We start from the raw sequence: 27,489 nt of genomic DNA, 5'->3' as shown, positions 1-27,489 counted from the left end.
CTGAATCTGCTGCTTGTTGAGGCCTTGCTAGAAGAGCTCTGAATATATCACATCAGTCCTTTCTGGCCTGCCACATTTCTGTGGATAGGTCATCTGCCTATCTAATGTTTCCATCATTGTAGATGACAGACCTCTAAAAGTTTCAATTTTCTTGTATCAATATCTTCTTGTATATCACCTTGGAGTCACTTCTCTGCATGTCCTTCCAGAAATGGTCATTTTTCTGTTCATAGAGTTGCTGCTATTCTTTTCTTTGATCTCCTGTAGAGTTTGTAGGTGTTCAAAATGATCTGATAACTATCTAGCTGTATTCCTGGGACCAGATGAAATTTAGGTATCCCACTCCTCCACTATCTTGTTCATCCTTGAAAACTGAAGCTTATATTCAGAAAAGTCTGTACCCATAATGTTCACTGCAGCTCTATTTGTACTATCCCCAAACTGGAAATAAACAAAATGTTTTTCAAAGAACAAAGAGATAAACAAACTGTGATATATCCATATAATGGACTATTATTTAGCAATGAAATGGAATGAATTATCAATAAACAAAATAGTTGAATAAATCTCTAGGACATTTTGCCAATTGAAAAAGAGCCAAACTCAGATGGACACTTATGATATGACTCAATTTATATAATAATTTTGAATCAACAATTGTCATAATGGATAACAGATCAGTAGTTGCCAAGGGTTAGAATTTAGGAAAGGGTATGATCATTAAGGGGTAATAGGAGGGAGTTTCTTTATGGTGATGGAAAAACTGTATTCTAATTATGTTCATTATATTACTTTAATCTACACATGTGATAAAATTTCATACAATTATATACCCACACACATAAAACTGCATGTAGAAACTAGTGAAATCCAACTGTGCTTGAGTTAATAATACTGTAAAAATTTTAGTTTCCAAGTTTTGATAATATACAATGGTCAGATATTACCATTGGAGAAATTTGGGTGAATAGTACACGAACACTACTATTTCCCAACTTGTTGTGAGTATTTAACTCAAAATAAAAATTACAAAAAGTAATAAGGAATCACCTAAAATTAACTGGGGCACCTGGGTGGCTCAGTTGGTTAAGTATCTGCCTTTGGCTCTGTTCACAATTCCTTGGTCTTGGGACTGAGCCCTGCAAAGGGCTCCCTGCTCAGTGGAGAGCTTGCTACTCCTTCTCTGTCTGCTGTTCTCCTTGCTTGTGCTCTCCCTCTCTGTCAAATAAAGAAATAAATAAAATCTATTTTTTTTAATTTACTGAACAGAGAAGGCTGGTATTATATCAACATGTATTTGTAAGAATTTCTCCAACAATTTGTGTATACGAATTGGAACAAAACCTCAGACTCCATTTTCTCCTAGACTGAACATAAAATTCTATTGAAATACTTAGGTCAACTGAAGAACTGAATTTTGTGACATAAAATATAGCTAAAATGTTATGATAGATATTACATTTATATTTGAAAGGGGATGATTATGGGAGCAATAAACGGTTAGAAAGAGGGTGGATTGTCTACGGAGTGGTTGCCATTATTTCTATCCTTATATGCACCTTCTTGGGTAGTCTCCTCCAACATTGACCCTGGTTTTGGCTATGTGATTTTTTTTTTGGTCAATGGGACAGTAGAAAGAGGAGATATGAACAAGTTCTTGTTCACCAGGCATTTCTCTTTCTGTTGGAGTCTTTTTGCCATAATGTGGAGAAGCTCAGGCAAGAAAGATGGAGGATGAAAGGCTGACCACACAGAGAGGTTCCCCAAATGTCCCAGGTGAAGCTTTAAACATGTGAACAAGGCCATCTTAAACCACCCTGTCCAGGCAAGCCAGTCCAGAATACAACCACCCTGTCAACACCTGGAGAGAAAGAGAGAGGGTAAAAATAATCTATTATCTATCTATCATCTATCTATTTATCTATCTAAATCACTGATGAACTTCGTTATGGAAATATTAGAAAGTCTTCTTCTGAATGTTTCTACTTGCTTAGTGAAATAAAATATACAGATCATCATCTCAGAGGAATAAGGAAGCTGTCAGGGATTTGAAGATAGAGGAGGAAGGTATGAAATATTTATCTCATATGATAGCAAGTTAATCAACAGAGTAGATCCAGTAGGATTCAACTTGTGAGTTGATGTTATAAATATAAATTGAAACCAGTCACCATAGTTCATTTTTGTTTTTCTTTTTGTCTTTTTTCTAGTCATGCTCAGCTTATCAGGTACAGACGTAGAGTAGGTAGAGCATTTGGCTTGATCAGAATTGGGGTTTTGACAGGCAAGAACGATGGAACAAAGAACCAATGGAATTGAAGCTGGGTGGAAAGGAGAGGTCATTGTGATGGACATCTGGGTAAGAAGAGAGCCTACAGGGCAATTATCACAGGCAAGAAAAACAAAATAAAACAAAACAGTGGAGGTGTTGAATTACCAATATCACCAGAAAGAATTGTTGGAGTGTTAATATTGGAGTCACAAGCTAGAGAGAGGGAAGATGGTGCTTACAGAGTAGAAAATTTAAAATCAAAATTTTAAAGTTATTGGAAGTAAGGGGGTGAAGAAACTAGACTGGCAAGGTGTTAGATGAATTTTCTCCTTGGATATTAAAGTTGCATTCAATGAAGACAGTAAACCATGAACTAAATTATTTAAAATACAAAGGGGGTGACCAGGCATTTATGTATCTGACTATAAAATGGAGAAGTGGCTAATTGTACAGTCAACTATGTGCTTCTACAAAGTTGTGGTTTGGGGAAGGTGGGAGGAAGGAAAAGTGATCTAGAATTAACTGTGAAGAGCATGGTGGGAACAGAAACCATTAGTTTACATATTAATTAAACAAATCTTTATTACTTTCCCATATGACCCAATCTCTATTTAGGTACTAAAAACACTTTAGTGAATAAACCATGAGGTCCTCTGGTAGGTGGCATTTGTGTCAGTACTCTGAACAATTTTAACTTTAACTATTTTATATAGATGAGTTAATATATGATGCTGTGTGCAAAACTCTAAAGTACATTTTATTTATGCACTTCAGAGGTAGAATCTACATGCTTTCAATGCTTAATATTCATGAGGAGATATAAATCTTTGGAGAAATATTTTAAGAGGAAGGAGGTAGGGGCTCCATTAAATATAGTTTAGTTTGAGGAAGATGATGAAAGAATATCTTGACAATATTGAGGATACAGAATATTTTGCTGATAACAGGTATTGGATTTCAAAGCATACAGTGGGAGATCAGAGGTAAATGAGAGATCAAATCTGATTGGTGGATATATGGACAATATCTAGAATATAATAGCCAGTTTATTGTGGTGATCCAAATAAACAGGGCTGTTAGTCTAGTGGAATTAATCCCAATGGCTTCTGAAGAAACACTGAACAATCCATTCCTATTTGGGGACTGGATCCTTAGGTAAACTATAGTGGTAAGAATTTGAATATAAACAATAAGAGCCATGATAATTCAGATAATAAAGAGTTAATTTATTTTTGGAGATATTGTTGCTGAAAGCCTCAAGTCTAGGACTTTGTAGTCTGACTATAAATGAATAGGAGGAAAAGAGAGCAGAGAGTATAGATGACTGCATACATAATTCACATATGTTTGTTAGTGTTATTGTGTAAGAAATTTACAATTCATAATGAATATTAAGCATGCGGCAGGTAGCATCACTGGTGCACATATAGTTTCTTGTAATTTTGCATACACCTATGATACATTAATTCACATATATAAAATAATTAAGTTAAATTTATTATGAAAATGCTGACATTAATATTCTCTAAAAAGCAAATTTAATCTGTCACATGATAGTTATAGGAATAGACAACAAAATAAGTTATACATCATCTCTAAAATGGTAAGCATCAGATGTTTTTATAAACTTGTCAGAAATCTGGGAAAGCTAATCAAGAAAAAAAATGTCAAATGCTCATTATTTTACAATAGTTAGGGCTTTCATATAAAGATATATTTTGTGTTTCCAGGGTAAAATGTTGCACTTTTTAAAATGCAATTTGGGTAACCACCATGAATTTCCAACAGTAACTTTACCTTTTTTCCTTAAATATTTATTTACTTATTAGAGAGAGAGAGAGAGAGAGGCAGAGGGAGAGAGAATCTCAAGCAGACTCCATGCTGAGTGCAGAGCCCAGCTCGGGGCTCTATTTCATAACCCTGCAACTATGACCTGAGTTAAAACTAAAAGTTAGATGCACAGCTGACTAAGCCACGAAGGTGCCCCTCCAACAGTGACTTTAAATCTTAAATATGTGAGTAAGAAATTTTACTGGAACATATATTTAGAGAATAATACATAAAATAACTCTATATAACTCATTCAACACTTTCAAGCTTAATTTTTAAGTGATTGCATTACTTAGCAGGAGTAAGAAAAAAAAATTCTTGGATCCCTCCACATCTGTCAATATACTCAAGAAATAATGTAATTTGGGTGGTCTTACTAGCCAAAGGTAGAAACAAACAAATAAAATACTTCTTATAATTATTTCTAATTGTTATTGCTGAATAGCATTTTAGATTGTCTCTTGCTAATGAATATTATTCAAAAATTCACCATATTCTTTCTTACTCAAAACTCAATCTCCCAACACCAGGTAGGTATTAGTATAGCAATAATCTATGCCCTTGAGTCTTAATACTTTTTATGTTACATTTTAAAACCATTAATAGTGTGTAATATGTCCTTGATCTCTAATATATCCAATTTTGCAAATGAATCATAAAGAACATGAGGTATATTATTAGTGAAATATTGTATATTATAAATACTAAACTCAATTTTTATAATTTATTTGGTGCTATCTCAAAAACAAACTGACATAATAACTTCCAAAAATGGAATAGAATCGTCACAGAAAAGTTCATTCTTCAAATGGAAACTGCTTTCAACTATCTTAAATGGGATGTTTATGTGTTATGGGAACCTACAGGCTACTAATAGAACTCAAATGCAACTGAAAAAAATCATCCTTACAAGATGAGAAGACTGCACCATTGTAAATGTCCACCTCATTGGGGACTATGACTCATAAGACTATAGTTTTTCCAATAATAGAGAAGTAGGACACATACACCTCAAAAAGCCAGTCACTCCCAATAATAGTCCTTTTGTCTCTCTAGAGCTAAGTAATTAATCTTTAGATCGATGGCCAAGTAGAGAGCCCCTCTAATAATTTATAAGGTGTGGATAATCAGTGGTACCTTCCATAACATAAATTCGCCTGAGACTAAAGCTTTGTTTGCCATATGACTTGGTACATAGTCGGTAAATATTGAATAAAAGAATAAATAATCAATCTAATCTAGCAAATGAATTAAGAAGCTGTAGGCCAAATGAAAAGCAATGACTTTTCTACAAAGTGAAATTATTCCTAGTGACATTGCTTCCTGCAGGACCCATTCCAGGTTGTGAGGTGACCAAAGGCCAGACAAGGTGATAATCATCCATGTTCTTTGAGGACACACATTAAATTATTTGAAATTTCTATGAAAATTATATTCTCTAGTGTTTTATTTAAGAAAAATTCATTATTATCTAAATAGGAAGTATTTCCCATCTAACAACATGGTTTTAAATAAGAAAGTAGATTAATCCCACCTATATTGCTTGCTATTTTTACATCACCTAGTTTACTTCTTTTATTTTGATTTGATACATTTGGATATTCATTTCATTTCAATAAAAAGTGAATCAAATCTTAGAGTTTACTTTAAATGAAAACCATTTCAGTAATTTCAAAACAATGTTTCAGGGGCATGATAATACTTAGTTTTTCCTCTTCCAAATAAATGGGTTTTAAACAAGTTGGTTTTGTAGCACTGATAAAGCATAGGTAAATAAATAAATATCATTTTGATTAGGTGCATAAATATTTATGATAGTCACTTATGTAATTCTAAAATTAATTTTGAGCTAAATGTTTAAACTCACTGCATTAATACTAAAATATGGGCATGCACCAATGTGGGTAGACACGTACATACATACACACATATATATAACCAAACTTAAAATATAAAAACACATGTGATTCTAATTTTTTACCTCATGTATATTATGGCTATCGATCATTTTATTTTAATATATATTAATGAGGAAATATACTACATCTTATTAGTCATTAGCACTGAGGAGAATTAAGACTCATCTATTAATCAGATCTTTTTTGGTGGGGGTGGAAAAGGAGTGTTCCCTTTTTTTTGATACATTAAATTGTTCGATTGGTGTCAATAAAGTAATAAAATACCATGTTTTAACATACATATATCCAGTCATTGGAATATCCTTAGTTTCACCTATACTCATCTAAATCATTTCCTTTTTTTTTTTTTTTGAATATTTTGTTTATTTTAAGGAGGGAGTATAAGCAAGGGGAAGAGCAGAGGGGGTGGAAGATGGTGGGAGATAGAATCTCAAGCAGACTCTGTGCTGAGGATCGAGCCCAACTTGGGGCTGGATCTCAGACCCTAAGATCATGATCTGAACTGAAACCAAGAGTTGGACTCTTAACCAACTGAGTCATCCAGGAACCCCCTATTTCTAATATACAGTTTAGCTGGTTTGTAAGTTAACAGAAGAATGCACCTTATTTAGCACAAGTTAAATACAAATTAGGGACTCCATTTATGTGAGATAGTAGTTGTTTTCCAAAAGTATAAGGTCAAATTTTGAAATCTTAATGACATCTACCTCTTTTATTGATCAATCAAGTGCATTAATGTGAAAGAACATTAACATCAAATTTACTGCAGTGAACACCGTTGCTTGATGCATTCTTCACACATACACAGAAAGCCATATTAGTTGTTAGAGCTTCATGATTTTTTAATCATTCTATAATTTACTAAATGACATCTGAACTTTAGCTTTAACAGGATTTTTCTTCATGAAATATCTATTCTATTTGCCTAGTAATTATGTACTGTTTTGGAGTGAAGATGAGAGTAAAAAAATATATATTCTATTTTATTTTTTTCATTTTTTATGATTATCTATATATACTTATGTTCAGTAATATGAAAGGTATAATTTAAAGCCTATATTTCAAGGGGAAACTTCATTTAAATATAAACAAAAATCCAAGGACATGTGAAAATTGATTTATTATCCATGGTATAGGATAAATTGATCACAAGAGGTCAATTTAAGTATGTTACCATTCCTTTTAATGTAAAATAATTATGTTTCAAGGATTTCTTTAGAAGCCTATTAATATATACACCTTGGGTGTCTTTTCAAGTAAAAGGAGGCAAATTGGGGGGCTTTACAATACCAGACAGGTATTAATATACCAATAATCCATGCCCTTGAGTCTTAATACTTCTTATATTATGTTTTAAAACCATTAATATTGTATAATATGTCCTTCATCTCTAATATACCCAATTTCACAAGTGAATCATAAAGAACATGAAATATATTATTAAAGAAATACTGTATGTTATAAATACTAAACACCATTTTTATAATTTATTTGGTGCTATCTTATTATTACTAATTTATAATAAAATTAATTTTTCCCATTTTTAGAGTCTACATGGATGCATTTACCCAAAAGAAATTAATAGTATATTATTATTAAAAGAAGATAACTCACCATAAGAAAATCTTAATATTTTACATTTTTTTCTTAATTTTAGCTATTCCCTTCATCCATAGCCTTCTGTTTCTCTCATCTCACCCAGCCTAGCGGTTATGATTGGAAATGAATTATTAAATTGAGAAGGAAGCCATGCTAGTGGGCAGGAAGAAACATTCAAATCTCTCCAATTGAAATCACCTGTTACATGAAAAATGAGAAAGCATTCTTCATTCTACAGCCTTTTCTGGAATGCCAGTTGGTGAATCTGCTTGGAAAAGTGTTTTATAAAGTTCATGATAGTGTTCTAGCATAAAGAGATTAAATCTTTTGATTTTTAGGTGTCTCAAAATTTAACAGAGTGATTTGTTTTCTCTTTCTCTTTCAAGACACAATTCCTCAGCAATTCTTTTTAGCTTTGTCTTCCAAATCTGTCCAGAATACAAAAATTCTTATTATCCTCACTATTCTCCTTATGGTGCAAATCTTTACTGTCTTTGGCCTAAACTGTGGCAATAGCTTCCCATGCGATCTTCCTACCTGATCTTTGTCCCCACCCCTCTTCCACAACAGCACCATCTCAGCACTGTAGTGTGAAATGGATTATGTGACTGTTCTATTCAAAATCCTCAAGTGGTTTTCTATCCCACTGAGAATAAAGATCAAGTCACTCAAATAAGCTACAAGATCCTGTTTCATATGCGCTTCCCATATAACTATCTGCCTTACCTCTATCTTTTACTCATCTGCTCACCCTGCCCCAGACACATTGGGCCTGCCTTGTCCTGCTCCCAAGACAAGGGGAGCTCACTACTAAAGAAAGCTTGAAACGCTCTCCTAGATATCTTGACTTGCTTTCTTACCTACTCTAGATTATCCAAATACCAACTTTATGGTGAGAATTTTCCTGATCACCCTGTTTAAAATTGGAATTCTTCCTAATATCCACCATTCCTTTCCAATGCTCATATTTTACTTTTTCTCTACCATACTTAAGACTTTTAAATACTACACATAATTTTTTTTTGTTTGATAAATTTTCTCCCTTCCAATAGAATGGCATCTACATGAAGACAGGAGCTTTTTGTCAGTTTTGTTCATTGATGTAGCTTAGTGACTAGAACAATGCACATAACAGAGTGCTCAGTGCGTATTTGCTTCAAAGTAAATTTTGAAAAACAAACCTGTAAGGTCAACTACATGAAAGGTAATTATTTGTATTCTATCAGCTTGACTGCAGTCAGAAAAACTGGTTCTTGTCAGTATATACAGTCTGTGCTACTATAAAATTGAGATTCTCAGTATTTCTTTACTGTTTAAATGAAATCATTATTATTGAATTAGTTTCTCACTAACGGAGACACTAATATTTTGTCTTATAATTTACTATTTTTCCAGGCATTAACTTCCATGCAAACTAATTATTCAATTTACAGGTATTGCTATTGGCATGTAGGATTTTAGAGGCTCCAACAGTATTGCAACAGAATTAAGAATGGGAAATAGAAAGAGCAAGGGGAGAAAAAGTAGAAGGAGTTTAATAGATATTTATTACCAGTACCAAATCTCTATTACTACTCCATCTAAATAAATTTGAGAACAGTGACAGGGCTTGTCTTAAATGCCTTAATATTATGTCATAAGAGGAAAAACATATCTCTGAACAAATATTCATGGGTACCTAATTTTGGACTGGGCAGGCTAAAATGCTATAACAAATAGACTGGAAATATAGTGTCTCAAACAAAAAAGAAGTTTATTTTCTTATTGCTTAAGAGTCCAGAGCATGTTATAAGACAACCAGAGGTAGAAAATGGGGGTGGCTTTACTTCAAGCAGACTGACTATTGCTCTGTCATTTTCAGTAATTGGCTTCTAAGATTACTCTTGTCCTTGTCATCGATATCCCATCTTACCACAAGGGGAAAAGAACATAGAAATGGCACATATCACTTCAAATAATACTCTTACAGAGAACTTAATAACGTAACCACACTTAACTTAAAGGAGGCCAAGAAAAAAAAATTAGGTAGTCAGCCAGGCTAATAATATGGGAGGAGAGAGTGGCTTCTGGTGAACAGCTAGTAGTCTCTGCCATACTGTGGCATTTTGCCCACCAAACATCTGTGCCATTCTTCTTTCCACGTGTTCTCACTGACCTTGCACGCTGTGCACCAAAGGAGACGACACAAAGTGCTACTCCTTTACAGCAAGTACCTCATAATGCATGATCTCTGCGAGATGCTCCGTCCGCTCTACTGGAGGCAGAGGCATCTCACGTCCTGGTGACAAATAACAGACAAGTTTTTGTCTTTTCTGTCACCACAAAAAAATGTACCTTGAAGCAAGGACAGAATAACTGCAACACAAACTCCAATACAAAAGTAGAAAAACGGGGAATACACAAGAGTTGCTAGTCTAAATAGTGATAGAATCCTCGGCAGGCATCATGAGGAACTTTGCCATGGCACTAAAGAAGAGTGACTGAATCATGTCTCTCTTCTGAAAAGAATCACCTGTGCCCATGGTTCTCTCTGGTCTCTGTCTTTGTTTGGGGAGGTTTTGTTCTTGTTCCTTATCCTCTATGACCAGAACTAAAGTGGGTGCTATGGCCTGTGCCTTCAGTGCACACTGTAAAATACTAGAAGTGAACTTCCTTTGGATGCAAGTTCAGGGCCCTGAGGACGGTTTTGAAGTTTGAAGGGTCTGAAGAGTCAGGGTTATTAAGAATAACTCCTCAAACTCAACACACACGAAACAGGCAAACACATCAAAAAATGGGCAGAAGATATGAACAGACACTTCTCCAATCAAGACATACAAATGGCTATCAGACACATGAAAAAATGCTCATCATCATTAGCCCTCAGGGAGATTCAAATTAAAACCACATTGAGATATCACCTTACACCAGTTAGAATGGCCAAAATTAACAAAACAGGAAACAACATGTGTTGGAGAGGATGTGGAGAAAGGGGAACCCTCTTACACTGTTGGTGGGAATGCAAGTTGGTGCAGCCTCTTTGGAGAACAGTGTGAAGATTCCTCAAGAAATTAAAAATAGAGCTTCCCTATGACCCTGCAATTTCACTCCTGGGTATTTACCCCAAAGATACAGACGTCGTGAAAAGAAGGGCCATCTGTACCCCAATGTTTATAGCAGCAATGGCCACAGTCGCCAAACTATGGAAAGAACCAAGATGCCCTTCAATGGATGAATGGATAAGGAAGATGTGGTCCATATACACTATGGAGTATTATGCCTCCATCAGAAAGGATGAATACCCAACTTTTGTAGCAATATGGACGGGACTGGAAGAGATGATGCTGAGTGAAATAAGTCAAGCAGAGAGAGTCAATTATCATATGGTTTCACTTATTTGTGGAGCATAACAAATAGCATGGAGGACAAGGGGCGTTAGAGAGGAGTAGGGAATTTGGGTAAATTGGAAGGGGAGGTGAACCAGGAGAGACTATGGACTCTGAAAAACAATCTGAGGGGTATGAAGTGGCGGAGGGGGGTGGGAGGTTGGGGTACCAGGTGGTGGGTATTATAGTGGGCACGGCTTGCACGGAGCACTGGGTGTGGTAAAAAAATAATGAATAATGTTTTTCTGAAAATAAATAAATTGAAAAAAAATAAAAATAAAAAATAAAAACCGTAAAAAAAAAAAAAAGAATAAGATAAAATTTTCTAAACTCCCAAGGTTTCCAACATATTTTCTTCCAGTCAATGCAATGCAGAAGTAATCACAAATTACTTTTCTAAACATAGTTCTTAAATCTGCTTTATTTTTCTCACTCAACTTAATCTTAAGGGCATCTGAAACAACACTCTTGGATATAAGGATGGCAGATTTATATCTCACTGGGGTCCAGAAGCTGTTGAATGTTACAAGTACCTCTGTATCCTTGCATCCTTGTCTGAAACCACTCCGTTTTTGCCAGTGTAATATCTTGTTACAGCAGTGGGGGCAGTTACAGTCAGTAACATTTTGGCTGTTTCTAATCCCTTCCCCTCAAGCTAGGAGCTAAGCAGGTCTGCCTACCAAATATCAGAGTGATAGTCTGGTAGAACCCCTCAGCCAAATCCCAGCTACCATGGAAGAAAAGCAACTAGGAGTCACCTAGAATACCCTACCTGACATAATAAATTGCAGATGCATTGCATATTCTCTGATTGCTTCAATATTGCTGCATTTTAAAATTACTTGTAATCTCATTGAAGGTAGTTATGGAGTCTTAAATTTTTCCAATATCTATAACACAGTGTAACACTATTCATTTTATGAATATCTATTGATAATCTTATTCTTTGAAGAAACACTAGCTATTTTTTATAGCTGACTGAGATCTTTTCTGAATTTCCTATCCCATTTTAATCACTTTTTAGATTTATGTAGGATAAGACAGAACAATTAAATTTTAGCTTGAATGTAAATGGGAGCAGGGAGAGCACTTTCTCCACATTTTTTTTTTTTTTTATCATTCATGCAACCAAACTACTATGTGTCAAGCACTGCCTACTTAGGATCCAATGGTGTGAGTATGTGTGTATGTGTGTGTATGTTTAAGTGTGCATGTGTGCTTTTAGATTGACTTTTAATAAATATACTTGAAAACTAAGGTAAAAATCAATGATTGCTAGTTGAAATACATATAAATTTCCACTTTATATAAATAATCATTTCAGAAGATCATTGAAATACTCCTGTTAATTATTCATAGAAACTTCGTAGAGTGTCGACACGTCCAAACTAACCATGCCACAGATACTGTTCAGAGATTCTTCTTAGCACTTAGTAAATGTGACTCGATCCGGGATTTTTTATGTTAATTGTGATTCTCAGTTATCCAACTTTCTGATAAAAAGCTAATTGGGTGCTTTTGGCAAGAAATGTCCAATTGAGGAGCAGTTGCAAAACTAGGGACCTGACATCAACTAACAGATGCTCAAGACTAAGCCAGGAGCTCAAAGATAAAAACAAATTGGAAAAGAGAAGAATATATTTTAATCTGCTCCTTCTCTGGTGAGCAGCAGAATCTATCAATATAATTTTTTTCATTAAAGTATATGGCAGGGATGCCTGGGTGGCTCAGTTGTTTGGACGACTGCCTTCGGTTTGGGTCATGATCCCGCAGTCCTGGGATCGAGTCCCACATCGGGCTCCCAGCTCCGCGGGGAGTCTGCTTCTCCCTCTGACCTTCTCCTCGTTCATGCTCTCTCTCACTCTCTCTCTCTCAAATAAATAAATAAAATCTTTAAGAAAAAAAAGGTATATGGCATCAGGATAAGAGTATATGACTCAGCACAGCACAGCTTCTGCCACCAACACCTTTCAAAGGCAAAAGATCTCTCCCCTTAAATCCCATAGGTTCCATTAACCTATGAAATTATAAAGATACCAGTTTTAGACATATCTACAAAGTACTGATCCATGAATAACTTTAAATTGCAACCCAGTGTTTTGAATATGCCTCATATATCAAAAGCTACTATAGAAAAAATTAATTTCTCCCTTACTTGCCATTATTTGTCCACAACCTCAGCTTCAAAATTGGTATATATTTGTTTCTCTTTGGTGATGAAAGGAAGCCCTTGACATTGACAGGAAATTTGAAATATAAAGAATTTTTGACATCAATTAGGAGCAATTTTGATCTGCTATATCAATATCTACAGGGCATCAACTGGAAGAGATAGTATCTGGATATCAGAGTCACAGAAAAAAGTCATTAAATCAAAATGTTTGAAATCATTCCAAGTAGGGCTGAGTCTAGTGGGAACCAGTTTTTTAAGTACAGTTGTTTTTTTGTTTGTTTGTTTGTTTGTTTTTAACACTGAATGATTAAAACTTTGGAAAATATTTTATATTATAGAATGTACCACAATCTTCTATTAGGAGTCTCGTCTAAGCCAACAGTGATAAAAATTAAAATTTGACACTAGTGTTAAAACTTCAGTTACAGAAAATAAATAAGTCTTAGAGATCTACTGTATAACACAGTATATACAGTTGACAACAATGTATTGTATAGTTAAAATTTTGCTAGATTTAATATTAAGAGCTCTTGTCAATAATAATAATAGTAATACAAGAAGACAGGAAAAAGCTTTTGGAGGTGATATTAGGTTTATGTCATAGACTGGTGACGGTGTATATTTATTCATGGGTGTATACTTATTACCAGATTCATCAAGTTGTATACATTAAATATGCACAGCCTTTTGTTTGTCAATCTTACCTCAGTAAAGTGTTTTTTAATTCTAATATACTGTTATAATAAATATTTATTAAATCTGATCACATAATATAGAAACATAATAAAATTAAGAATTGCATATGATTGATTACTGCACAAAAGCAAATGGTATACATTTGAGAATCAAAACACATCTAAGTTGTCACTACTTGAGATAGAAATGGGTCTAAATTATATTATTAGTAGCCATGTTTTCTGATGCAGACTATGCCAAACATTATTTAACTGAATCTGTATAATTCAGATAATTATTCATTAATTTCCTATATCGGTCAAGTCAGGAGACAAAACTCTAACAACATTTTAATAGTAAGAATTTAATTTATGGGATTGTTACCTATGTATAACATTGTTGGATGACTAAGTAGAGAAAAAAAAGAACTGCCACTGTCGGAAAGAGCTACCATCCATAGTATTTAGTGAATAAAAGAAATAGGGTGGATTGTTGAAACCTAGGAACTTGAAGAGGGGTGCCTGTAGAAATGAAACTTAGCTCTTGGAGGAGGGGGACACTTCTCTACTGGTATTGGTGTTCCTCGGCTCAGAAACGGGGCCATGATGGGCTGGGAACACAGACCTCTGAGAAAAGGGTGCCTGTTTGCTGGAGTTAACGTCTTTGATGACAGCATAATGCAGCTTTTCCGCAAGCATTAGAAAAACTGCCAATTTATCTGGATTTATCTGCTGTGATAAGAACAAAGTGCTGTTGCTGAAGTGAAGTGTTGCCAGGGTGATGCTCACTAGAACTACAGGTCCAGAAGAACCCCACAGGAAGGAGATGAGAATCAAGTCCCCCCCTCCTCCCCCAAACCTGCAGTTTCCTACATGCACCCTCTATTGCCAAAGCCTAACAGAGAGTCTGCTGACAAAGCAAAAATGTAGTCTGCAAAATTCCAGTTGCAGCATCACAAAAACAGGCATAGGAGGACAAGTTTGGTACTGAGAAGAAACAGCATAATAACTGCTACATGGGCTTAGGAGACAGTCAACTTATGCACAGGACATAGTAAAGCCTTTCAATGAATCCTTCCAGAAAACCAGACGTTTTGTAAGCATCTTACTTGACCTTTCTCCTAAATGTAACCAAGAATTCAAGAAAAAATTGGTAGAATTTGTTCAAGGTATTGCTTTACCTGTAATCCCAAATCTATAGTGTTTACTGTCACAGTGAGTCCATTTTTCTCCTACAAGTAAACTACAACAGCTCAGTGACAATTGTTTACCTAAACTTTTAAAAGTGATTATCATATATTTAGAATCCGAGCACTATTTCAATAATTAAAGTGATAAGGAGTCTGACTGATGATTTATAGTCCCTTAGTTAGCTGAAGCAGTCAGGATATTTGATAGTAGCTTTTTGTATCCTATTTTTATACCTAACAGAATAGAATAATCATACATAAATACATGGATGAGATGTATTTGACACTGTAAAATAATACATTTGACTGTCTTAAAAATATAAAACTTCTATAACCATACAGTATTTGTACAGGACTTTGCATACATCAAATTACATTAATTCTTGCAATTTATGAATTGACAAGAAGAATTTAGTTTGGGTGTATTATACCAAAATTAAGCATAGAGCAAGTTATTATCTCTGTCATATTCATGTCTATTAAATTGCTGGTTTGAATATAAAGAAATCCTGTGGAAGAGAGAACTAAAATTTTAACCCTTTAAAATAAGTATTTGTTTCTCTCCTGCTTAAAACAAACAGCTTTCCAATGAAACACTTCTAATCCTATTACATAGGCTTGATCTTTATACTTACATTTAGAAAAGACTGTTACATCAACAATGATTAATACAGTTAGAAATGAATTTCACAGAGATTATTTCCGTAGCTTTCTATAATTTTATCAACCAACAAGTTGTTTTTTTTTTAATGTTTCCTGGTCATAGTGCTGAGAAAAAAGCATTACCCATGTATATTTATTAGTGTAAAGGGTTAGTAATGTTTAAAGTACTTCTTACCTATTAACATCCCAAATTTTGCTAGTTGTATCCAGGGAGGAAGAAGCCACAAAATCACCACAGGAGTGCCACGTGCAGGACCATACTGCATGGCTGTGTCCTTCAAAGGTCAAAATGCAATTGCCTTTAGACAGGTCCCATAATTTAACTGTAGTGTCACCGCTTGAAGTAGCCAATTTGTTGCCACTATTTGCAAGAATATAAAAACGTAATTTGTTAAAAAGTCAATCTGTGAATTTTTTTATGAGTGGTTATATGCTATCATTAATTTGTGTGTGTATCTGAGTTGCTTTTGCTTCTAATGACATATTAAATGCTTGAATCTTATTCTCTTATTTGACTCCATATAATTAGGTATTTATTTGTATTGTTCAGTAATTCAAGTTGATGAGAAAACTGCCGTTGCACACTTTCTAGATTAATTCTTTAATATTCTTCTAGATTAATTCACTAAATCAGTATTTTTTTTTTAGTATGTATTTGTTTGAGGGCTATATGTTAGGTTCTGTGGATAATGTAGCCTCAGAATGATGAAATTTTAGACATTGGCTGACATAATTTCAAAAACATTGTGTAATACAAAACAATAGGTCAGCAACTGTTTATGTGTGGATTAACTAAATGCTCCAGGAATGCAGTTTTGATGCTGAAAAAAGTAAACCAGGAATGAGATTTTGAGCTAGATCTTGAGAGAGGAAAGATTTTGAAGAGTTGAGTGAAATTGAGGATGAGTCATTGGATTTTCCACTTAGGTCACTGGTAAATGTTTAAAAGCAATGACTTTCGAGTGGTAGCCATGAGTGTTAGTTTAAGAAATGAATGGGTGTTAATGACATGAGCAGAAACATCTAGGGCTTTTTGGTAAAATATTAATTACAAGATTTTAATTCCATCAGTTTCTTCAGATCCTTCCTCATTGCATGCTCCTTCTATGTGTTCTCTTAGTAAGTTTTCTCCCCAAATATAATGAATTGCTTATTTGTGCTTTTTCCCTGTGATTTTGACTGGGAACTGTTTCCTCTCTGTTTCAATGGCATCAAGCACTAGGACTGACTAACTGAAGTACTCAGCAAATGCTTCCAGAATGAAAAAATATATGAATGAATGAAGTTGTGCCATAAAAGAATAAGGAAAGGTACTCAGTATTTCCAAGAAAGGAATGGAAAGATCCAAGTAAGAGTTTGCTTACTTGCTTTCTTTTTTTTTCCCCTTTTTCCTGAGAGAAATAACATTTTTAAGTGCAAAAGAGAAAGAATCACTGGAGAGGGAGAGCTTAAAGGTGGTGAAGGAAAGGTGGATTACAGAGTAAAGAAGTTCTCATTAAAGTTATAAAAGGATATCCATTTTACTTTTCAGGTTAGCAGAGTCAAAAATAAATTAATTACTCTATGACAGGTAGTCCTTCACTAACAGAGAGATATTTAAAACTTTTACTTTGCAGTTTTTTTTTTTTAAGATTTTATTTATTTATTTGACAGAGAGAGAGATCACAAGCAGGCAGAGAGGGAGGAGGAAGCAGGCTCCCTGCTGAGCAGAGAGCCCAATGCTGGGGCTGAATCCCAGGACCCTGAACCCACTGAGCTACCCAGGCACCCTTTGCATCTGTTATTTGTACATATATTTACCTTCTGAAGTTTTACCTTTCAATACTGAAGACCTAAAGATACATTGTCTAAAAATATCCAAAAAGGAGTGCCTGCCTGGCTCAGTCCATAGAGCATGAAACTTTTGATCTTGGGGTCATGAGTTCAAGCCCCATGGTGCACTTAGAGCTTACTTAAAAACATATCCAAGCAATGATGCCCCCAGTTTTATTTTTGTTTTTCAACATTTCCTTAGCAATTCGGGGTCTCTTCTGGTTCCATACAAACTTTTGGATTATTTGCTCCAGCTCTTTGAAGAATACCGGTGGAATTTTGATCGGAATGGCATTAAAAGTATAAATTGCTCTAGGCAGTATAGGCATTTTAACAATGTTTATTCTTCCGATCCAAGAACATGGAATGGTCTTCCATCTTTTTGTGTCTTCTTCAATTTCTTTCATGAGTGTTCTGTAGTTCCTCGAGTACAGATCCTTTACCTCTTTGGTTAGGTTTATTCCCAGGTATCTTATGGTTCTTGGTGCTATAGTAAATGGAATCGATTCTATACAGATGTAGTGAAAAGAAGGGCCATCTGTACCCCAATGTTTATAGCGGCAATGGCCACGGTCACCAAACTGTGGAAAGAACCAAGATGCCCTTCAACGGACAAATGGATAAGGAAGATGTGGTCCATATACACTATGGAGTATTATGCCTCCATCAGAAAGGCTGAATACCCAACTTTTGTAGCAACATGGACGGGACTGGAAGAGATGATGCTGAGTGAAATAAGTCAAGCAGAGAGAGTCAATTATCATATGGTTTCACTTATTTGTGGAGCATAACAAATAGCATGGAGGACATGGGGAGTTAGAGAGGAGAGGTAGTTGAGGGAAATTGGAAGGGAAGGTGAGCCAGGAGAGACTATGGACTCTGAAAAACAATCTGAGGGGTTTGAAGTGGCGGGGCAGTGGGAGGTTGGGGTACCAGGTGGTAGGTATTAGAGAGGGCACAGATTGCAAGGAGCACTGGGTGTGGTGAAAAAATAATGAATACTGTTATGCTGAAAATAAATAAATAAATTTTAAAAATTACATAAATAAATATCCAAGCAAACCAAAAAATCAAAAATAGTTTAACCATGCCTGTTTCTCAAACCTGTCCTTCTGATAGACTAGCATGCTATTACGGATAGAATTCTTTATCTGGGATAAAAATTACTGTAATGTATTTCAGTCTGGCTGAAAACTCATGTAAGTTTTACATTCTTCTCCCTTGCTTTAAACTATGTGAGAAGAGAAACAAAAAAAATCACAATAGTAATAATTACAACTGGAATGAAACACTTGTAATCATCTTTATACATGACATCAACTGATATTTTGTCAAGAATAAACAATATGCTCATAAGTTTTAATAAATTGAGGTTGTTGTTCAGGTGTATGAACTCAACCAAAACCAAAATATGTAGAATAAAAATTTCTGAATTTCTTTGAAATGTTTTGGCTTTTCAAGAGACATGGTTTGAAATATGTGAAACTGTATGCTTTGGGCTCCTGAGAAAATAAAGACACTTGAGGACAGAGAGAGCAAGAAAGAGAGAAAGAATGATGAACAAAAATTTAAAAGGTGCTCTAAGTCATGCAAAAGTCAGAGTTTCCCTCAGCTCCCCACAAATAAGAGAAGTCAGAATCCTCAGAAAAGGAAAAATAGATCCAGATTGTTAGCAAGTACACGAAATCATTCTAATTTACATTTGGTTAGCTTCTGGCTCTCCTGGACAGCCCACGTAACCTTGGGCCATTTAACATTAACAGTTAACATTTCTGAAAGTTATTGTCTTTATTTAAAAATAAAGATCAATATAGCTTAAAGCATTGTTTCAAAAATCAAACAAGAGAATTCTTATGACAGCACATTTTTAATTCTTGGTAATCTTCAAAATTGATACTGTTTTTGAACAGATTCTCCTGTGATCTCTAGTTTAGTTTTTATGTGGAATTGTTTATCCATATGTCCATAAACAGTAGGATGGTATACAATTACTGCCATTATACTATAGTTTCATAAAGCTGTGTCTATCTACTCAACAGGATTATTTGAATTTGTAAAAGGACTATCAGTCACAATATTCTCAGTTACTATAGAATAGGTATGTATTATGTAGCAGAAAAATAAATAACCAAATTATATTAAAATATTTTCTCATACTTTTTAGAGGTAAACAATAAAAATTTTGGTTTCAATGAGCTCATAAAATGATTATATCTGGAAAACTCTAAACTTAGAATTTATATTACTTGAGAAACATTAAGACACATTTGATTTACATTTAATGTGTCCAGCTGGTGTCAGTCCTCCAAACTGAGTTAAAAGTTGAAACAAAAAGGGCTAAGACTGCTTTCATCCAAGTTGTTCTAAATCCTTTGTCTTGATACAGGGCTGCTGGCCGCATTCAACTGGTAAGTGAGGGCACAGTGGCAGGGTAAAGCAAATACCAGTCCACACAGAGAATGGTCTTTTTTGAAGTAAACAGTGCCCACAGCCAAGTGTTGTTCCCTTTGTTCTCAAATTATATATCCTTCTTTTGTGTAGAACTCTACAATCAACCAAGAACCATAAGTGAAGTGGATTCGGAAGACAGCATTCTGTGCAGATATTACAGATTCTAGCAAAAGCAGAGAGGCAATATTCAGTGTTCAGGAAAGAGTTGGCCATCCCTGCCTGGTGGCAAAATCACTGCCCTTAATTGGTTGGGTGTATTGCTTGGAGCTGCAGGTGAACCTTCGTTAGTTGTTTGAGAAACTTCAACTGGATTTTCAGCTCAGTCTTTCCACTTTTACAAGGAATGGCAAGATGCTGGCAAATGGACTCTCCAGTGCCTGGTATACAGACAGCTTCATAAGACATACTATTTATTGTGTGAGTATGTGAACGATGTATGTATTAAGGAAAGAGAGATTTCACTTATGCATAGATCTGTGTTAATAGAATGGAATAACCTACATAATTTAGGGTTTATTTATATGTACAAGTTTATGTATAGCAAGACATCTTGGTACAGAGGACAGAAAAATGTTGGAATTCTAAAACTACTAGCATGTTACTAATTCTTTTTGTTTAATCCTGTGCATTTATGTTATTGTTCAGGTTGTAGATGCAAAAGGGCAGAAACTGGTAAGTTAGTTTATGAAACTTTATGTGGAGATCATTAATAATGGTGTCATCCTAAAAATAAGATAGAGATGCCTAGGAATGTCTTTAAACTTTTAAGTATCAATTTCAATCTTGGAAATTATTTTATTATTTAATTCTCTTATTGTATCCAACATGCTTCTGAGTATTCTCCAGTTGTCATTCATTTGCATACATGTGACACATTAAAATGGAATACTCTTGAAAAACATAACCTGGGTAATTATTATATCTTGATATATATCCATAGGTATTAAAATATAGTTGTTCTCATATTTATTCAAATTGTTTCTATGCATACCTTATGACTTAGTGTCTGGAAAAAGTTATTTTCAGAATATTAAATCTATTTTTTCAGCTATCTCAAAATTTCTACATTTGACACTTACTTTTCTTTTCTTTCTTTTAACCCAGTGTTCTAAAAGACACATAATATTCATTTATTCATTTCACAGTTAGTCACATGCTCCGGACACTGTATACACAACTCCATCCATCATCATTCTGTACTTCTCAAATATACTAAGCATTTTTACCTATGGATATCTCTACACACTTCCCCCAGCACTAAGAGGCTATCTCCCCGGATATTCCCATGATTCCTCTATTACTTCATTCAAGACCTTCTCTTCAACTTTACCTTATCATGGAGTGCATCTCTGATAATCACACTTAAAATACTACATCATCACAACTATTTGCATCTTTGTTACTCTTTATTGTGTTACTTTTCTCTATAGCACTTATCACCATTTATTAAACTACACATCACTTATTTATTGCCTCTTTCTCTGCCAATGGAATGTAGCATATATGAGAACAGGAACTCTTTTTTAATTCACTGCTATATATCCAAAGCCAGCTTCATACCTAGTGCGTAGGGAATCTCATTAAATAGCTATTAAATCAATGAATTAATACATGAAACACAATTATGTATATGCCAAAGTCCCTAAAGTCTTTCTATTTATTTATTTATTTTAAGATTTTATTTATTTATTTGACAGTGAGAGAGAGGACATAAGCAGGTAGAGTGGCAGGCAGAGGGAGAGGAAGAAGCAGGCTTCCTGTCAATCCTATCACCTTGAGGAGTTTCAAATTACCATCTCTCTGGGCCCAAAATGTGAAGACCCAGGTACTGCCCTTTTGCACACAAAGTTCTAGAATATTCCTCATTTTCATTCAGACCAGGACCCAGCCCTCTTTCTCATAACACCAAAGACAAGAGCTCTCAATTTGTAGCCCTCCTGTGTGTTTCTGACCCTTGGTTAACATGGACCATGGGATAAGCAACCCACTCTTTATTAAGAATGAAATTTTTGCCATGTGCAGCAGACCTTATCTATAGTCAAACTTGACTGGCACATCACCAAGTTGCTTACACACTGAAGGAATTTAAACAACCCAATTTCTTCTCTAGTGATTGGGTCTCCCCCAAATAGTTTTATGCTACAATTAATTATTGAGTTTTTTAAAGTTCATTAACTTATCCAGTTCTTCCTGAGTGCCCACTATTTACCAGAGATACAAAAGATATGAAGGGGGAGGAGTCAAGATGGCAGAGAAGTAGCAGGCTGAGACTATTTCAGCTAGCAGGAGATCAGCTAGAGAGCTTATCTAAAGAGTGCAAACACCTGCAAATCCATCAGCAGATCGAAGAGAAGAAGAACAGCAATTCTAGAAACAGAAAAACAACCACTTTCTGAAAGGTAGGACTGGCGGAGAAGTGAATCCAAAGCGACAGGAAGATAGACTCCAGGGGGAGGGGCCGGCTCCTGGCAAGCGGCGGAGCAACGGAGCACAAAATCGGGACTTTTAAAAGTCTGTTCCACTGAGGGACATCGCTCCAGAGGCTAAACCGGGGCGAAAACCACGCGGGTTCAGCGTGGCCTCAGGTCCCGCAGGGTCACAGAAGGATCAGAGGTGTCTGAGTGTCGCAGAGCTTGCGGGTATTGGAGCGAGAAAGCCGGCCGCAGAGACAGAGCCGACAGTAAGCTCGCAGTTCGGGGTTACCTTGAACCAGTCGCAGGCCCGGTGAGCTCGGAGCCTGGCCGGAGGTCAGGCAGACGGGAGTAACTGGGCGCTGTTCTCTGAGGGCGCACTGAGGAGTGGGGCCCCGGGCTCTCGGCTCCTCCGGGCCGGAGACCAGGAGGCCGCCATTTGTATTCCCGTCCTCCAGAACTCTACGGAAAGCGATCAAGGAACAAAAGCTCCTGAAAGCAAACCCGAGCGGATTACTCAGCCCGGCCCCTGGTAGGGGCGGTGCAATTCCACCTGGGGCAAAGACACTTGAGAATCACTACACCAGGCCCCTCCCCCAGAAGATCAACAAGAAATCCAGCCAAGACCAAGTTCACCTACCAAGGAGTGCGGTTTCAATACCTAGAAGAGCAGCAGAATTCCAGAGGAGGAGAAAGCAAAGCACGGAACTCATGGCTCTCTCACTGTGGTTTTTTAGTCTTGCAGTTAAAGTAATTTTTTTCTTTTTCATTTTTTTTCTCTTCTTTTGCTAAATTTTTAAATTTTTAAAAAATTAAAAAAAATTTTTTTAAATTTCTTTTTAACTTTAACCCTTTTCATTTTTAACATTTTTAACTAGTTTATCTAATTTATATTTTTCTTCTTTTTCATACTTTTCTTTATTCATTTTCTTTTTTTAATTCCTTTTTTTTTTCCTTTCTTTTTTTGAACCTCTTTTTATCCCTTTTCTCCCCCCTCACGATTTGGGATCTCTTCTGATTTGGTTAAAGCATATTTTCCTGGGATTGTTGCCACCCTTTTAGTATTTTACTTGCTCCTTCATATACTCTTATCTGGACAAAATGACAAGGCAGAAAAATTCACCACAAAAAAAAAGAACAAGAGGCAGTACCAAAGGGTAGGGACCTAATCAATACAGACATTGGTAATATGTCAGATCTAGAATTCAGAATGACAATTCTCAAGGTTCTAGCCGGGCTCGAAAAAGGCATGGAAGATATTAGAGAAACCCTCTCAGGAGATATAAAAGACCTTTCTGGAGAAATGAAAGAACTAAAATCTAACCAAGTTGAGATCAAAAAAGCTATTAATGAGGTGCAATCAAAAATGGAGGCTCTCACTGCTAGGATAAATGAGGCAGAAGAAAGAATTAGCGATATAAAAGACCAAATGACAGAGAATAAAGAAGCTGAGCAAAAGAGGGACAAACAGCTACTGGACCATGAGGGGAGAATTCGAGAGATAAGTGACACCATAAGATGAAACAACATTAGAATAACTGGGATTCCAGAAGAAGAAGAAAGAGAGAGGGGAGCAGAAGGTATACTGGAGATATTATTGGGGAGAATTTCCCCAATATGGCAAAGGGAACAAGCATCAAAATTCAGGAGATTCAGAGAACGCCCCTCAAAATCAATAAGAATAGGCCCACACCGCGTCACCTAATACTAAAATTTACAAGTCTTAGTGACAAAGAGAAAATCCTGAAAGCAGCCCGGGAAAAGAAGTCTGTAACATACAATGGTAAAAATATTAGATTGGCAGCTGACTTATCCACAGAGACCTGGCAGGCCAGAAAGAGCTGGCACGATATTTTCAGAGCACTAAACGAGAAAAACATGCAGCCAAGAATACTATATCCAGCTAGGCTATCATTGAAAATAGAAGGAGAGATTAAAAGCTTCCAGGACAAACAAAAACTGAAAGAATTTGCAAACACCAAACCAGCTCTACAGGAAATACTGAAAGGGATCCTCTAAGCAAAGAGAGAGCCTACACGTGGTAGATCAGAAAGGAACAGAAACAATATACAGTAATAGTCACCTTACAGGCAATACAATGACACTAAATTCATATTTCTCAATAGTTACCCTGAATGTTAATGGGCTAAATGCCCCAATCAAAAGACACAGGGTATCAGAATGGATAAAAAAAACAAAACCCATCTATATGTTGCCTCCAAGAAACTTATTTTAAACCTGAAGACACCTCCAGATTTAAAGTGAGGGGGTGGAAAAGAATTTGCCATGCTAATGGACATCAGAAGAAAGCAGGAGTGGAAATCCTTATAACAGATCAATTAGATTTTAAGCCAAAGACTATAATAAGAGATGAGGAAGGACACTATATCATACTCAAAGGGTCTGTCCAACAAGAAGATCTAACAATTTTCAATGTCTATGTCCCCAACGTGGGAGCAGCCAACTATATAAACCAATTAATAACAAAATCAAAGAAACACATCAACAATAATACAATAATAGTAGGGGACTTTAACACTCCCCTCACTGAAATGGACAGATCATCCAAGCAAAAGATCAACAAGGAAATAAAGGCCTTAAACGACACACTGGACCAGATGGACATCACAGATATATTCAGAACATTTCATCCCAAAGCAACAGAATATACATTCTTCTCTAGTGCACATGGAACATTCTCCAGAATAGATCACATCCTCAGTCCTAAATCAGGACTCAACCGGTATCAAAAGATTGGGATCATTCCCTGCATATTTTCAGACCACAATGCTCTGAAGCTAGAACTCAACCACAAGAGGAAGTTTGGAAAGAACCCAAATACATGGAGACTAAACAGCATCCTTCTAAAGAATGAATGGGTCAACCGGGAAATTAAAGAAGAATTGAAAAAATCATGGAAACAAATGATAATGAAAACACAACGGTTCAAAATCTGTGGGACACAACAAAGGCAGTGCTGAGAGGAAAATATATAGCAGTACAAGCCTTTCTCAAGAAACAAGAAAGGTCTCAGGTAAACAACCTAACCCTACACCTAAAGGAACTGGAGAAAGAACAAGAAAGAAACCCTAAGCCCAGCAGGAGAAGAGAAATCATAAAGATCAGAGCACAAATCAATGAAATAGAAACCAAAAAAACAATAGAACAAATCAACAAAACTAGAAGCTGGTTCTTTGAAAGAATTAATAAAATTGATAAACCCCTGGCCAGATTTATCAAAAAGAAAAGAGAAAGGACCCAAATAAATAAAATCATGAATGAAAGAGGAGAGATCACAACTAACACCAAACAAATACAAACTATTATAAGAACATACTATGAGCAACTCTACACCAACAAATTTGACAATTTGGAAGAAATGGATGCTCTCCTAGAAACATATAAACTACCACAACTGAACCAGGAAGAAATAGAAAGCCTGAACAGACCCATAACCAGTAAGGAGATTGAAACAGTCATTAAAAATCTCCAAACAAACAAAAGCCCAGGGCCAGACGGCTTCCCGGGGGAATTCTACCAAACATTTAAAGAAGAACTAATTCCTATTCTCCTGAAATTGTTCCAAAAAATAGAAATGGAAGGAAAACTCCCAAACTCATTTTATGAGGCCAACATCACCTTGATCCCAAAACCAGACAAGGATCCCATCAAAAAAGAGAGCTATAGACCAATATCCTTGATGAACATAGATGCGAAAATTCTCACCAAAATACTAGCAAATAGGATTCAACAGTACATTAAAAGGATTATTCGCCACGACCAAGTGGGATTTATTCCAGGGCTGCAAGGTTGGTTCAACATCCGCAAATCAGTCAATGTGACACAACACATCAATAAAAGAAAGAACAAGAACCATATGATACTCTCCATAGATGCTGAAAAAGCATTTGACAAAGTACAGCATCCCTTCCTGATCAAAAATCTTCAAAGTGTAGGGATAGAGGGCACATACCTCAATATCATCAAAGCCATCTATGAAAAACCCACCACAAATATCATTCTCAATGGAGAAAAACTGAAAGCTTTTCCGTTAAGGTCAGGAACACGGCAGGGATGTCCATTATCACCACTGCTATTCAACATAGTACTAGAAGTCCTAGCCTCAGCAATCAGACAACAAAAGGAAATTAAAGGCATCCAAATCGGCAAAGAAGAAGTCAAACTATCCCTCTTCGCAGATGATATGATACTATATGTGGAAAACCCAAAAGACACCACTCCAAAACTGCTAGAACTTGTACAGAAGTTCAGTAAAGTGTCAGGATATAAAATCAATGCACAGAAATCAGTTGCATTTCTCTACACCAACAACAAGACAGAAGAAAGAGAAATTAAGGAGTCAATCCCATTTACAATTGCACCCAAAACCATAAGATACCTAGGAATAAACCTAACCAAAGAGGCTAAGAATCTATACTCAGAAAACTATAAAGTACTCATGAAAGAAATTGAGGAAGACACAAAGAAATGGAAAAATGTTCCATGCTCATGGATTGGAAGAATAAATATTGTGAAAATGTCTATGCTACCTAAAGCAATCTACACATACAATGCAATTCCTATCAAAGTACAATCTATATTTTCCAAAGAAAAGGAACAAATAATCCTAAAATTTATATGGAACCAGAAAAGACCTCGAATAGCCAAAGGAATATTGAAAATAAAGCCAAAGTTGGTGGCATCACAATTCCGGACTTCAAGCTCTATTACAAAACTGTCACCATCAAGACAGCATGGTATTGGCACAAAAACAGACACATAGATCAATGGGACAGAATAGAGAGCCCAGAAATAGACCCTCAGCTCTATGGTCAACTAATCCTCGACAAAGCAGGAAAGAATGTCCAATGGAAAAAAGACAGCCTCTTCAATAAATGGTGTTGGGAAAATTGGACAGCCACATGCAGAAAAATGAAATTGGACCATTTTCTTACACCACACACGAAATTAGACTCAAAATGGATGAAGGACCTCAATGTGAGAAAGGAATCCATCAAAATCCTTGAGGAGAACACAGGCAGCAACCTCTTCGACCTCAGCCGCAGCAACATCTTCCTAGGAACATCGCCAAAGGCAAGGGAAACAAGGGCAAAAATGAACTATTGAGAT

The 27,489-nt window shown here is 35.8% G+C and overlaps 1 protein-coding gene across 1 annotated transcript in view; it reads right to left on the bottom strand.

Annotated features, from left to right (window-relative positions):
* SPAG16 (sperm associated antigen 16) overlaps positions 1 to 27,489 on the bottom strand; it is a 1,041,622-nt gene that overhangs the window by 481,986 nt on the left and 532,147 nt on the right. The window contains exon 12 of the mRNA XM_044241541.1: positions 15,861 to 16,046. Coding sequence (XP_044097476.1) covers positions 15,861 to 16,046 — 186 coding nt within the window. The remainder of the gene's footprint in view (positions 1 to 15,860; positions 16,047 to 27,489) is intronic.

This window comes from Neovison vison, chromosome 3 (genome assembly GCF_020171115.1).
Source record: "Neovison vison isolate M4711 chromosome 3, ASM_NN_V1, whole genome shotgun sequence".
Taxonomy (NCBI): Eukaryota; Metazoa; Chordata; class Mammalia; order Carnivora; family Mustelidae; genus Neogale; species Neogale vison.
The sequence above is the reverse complement of the archived record's forward strand: the minus strand, read 5'-3'. Positions and strand labels throughout refer to the sequence as shown.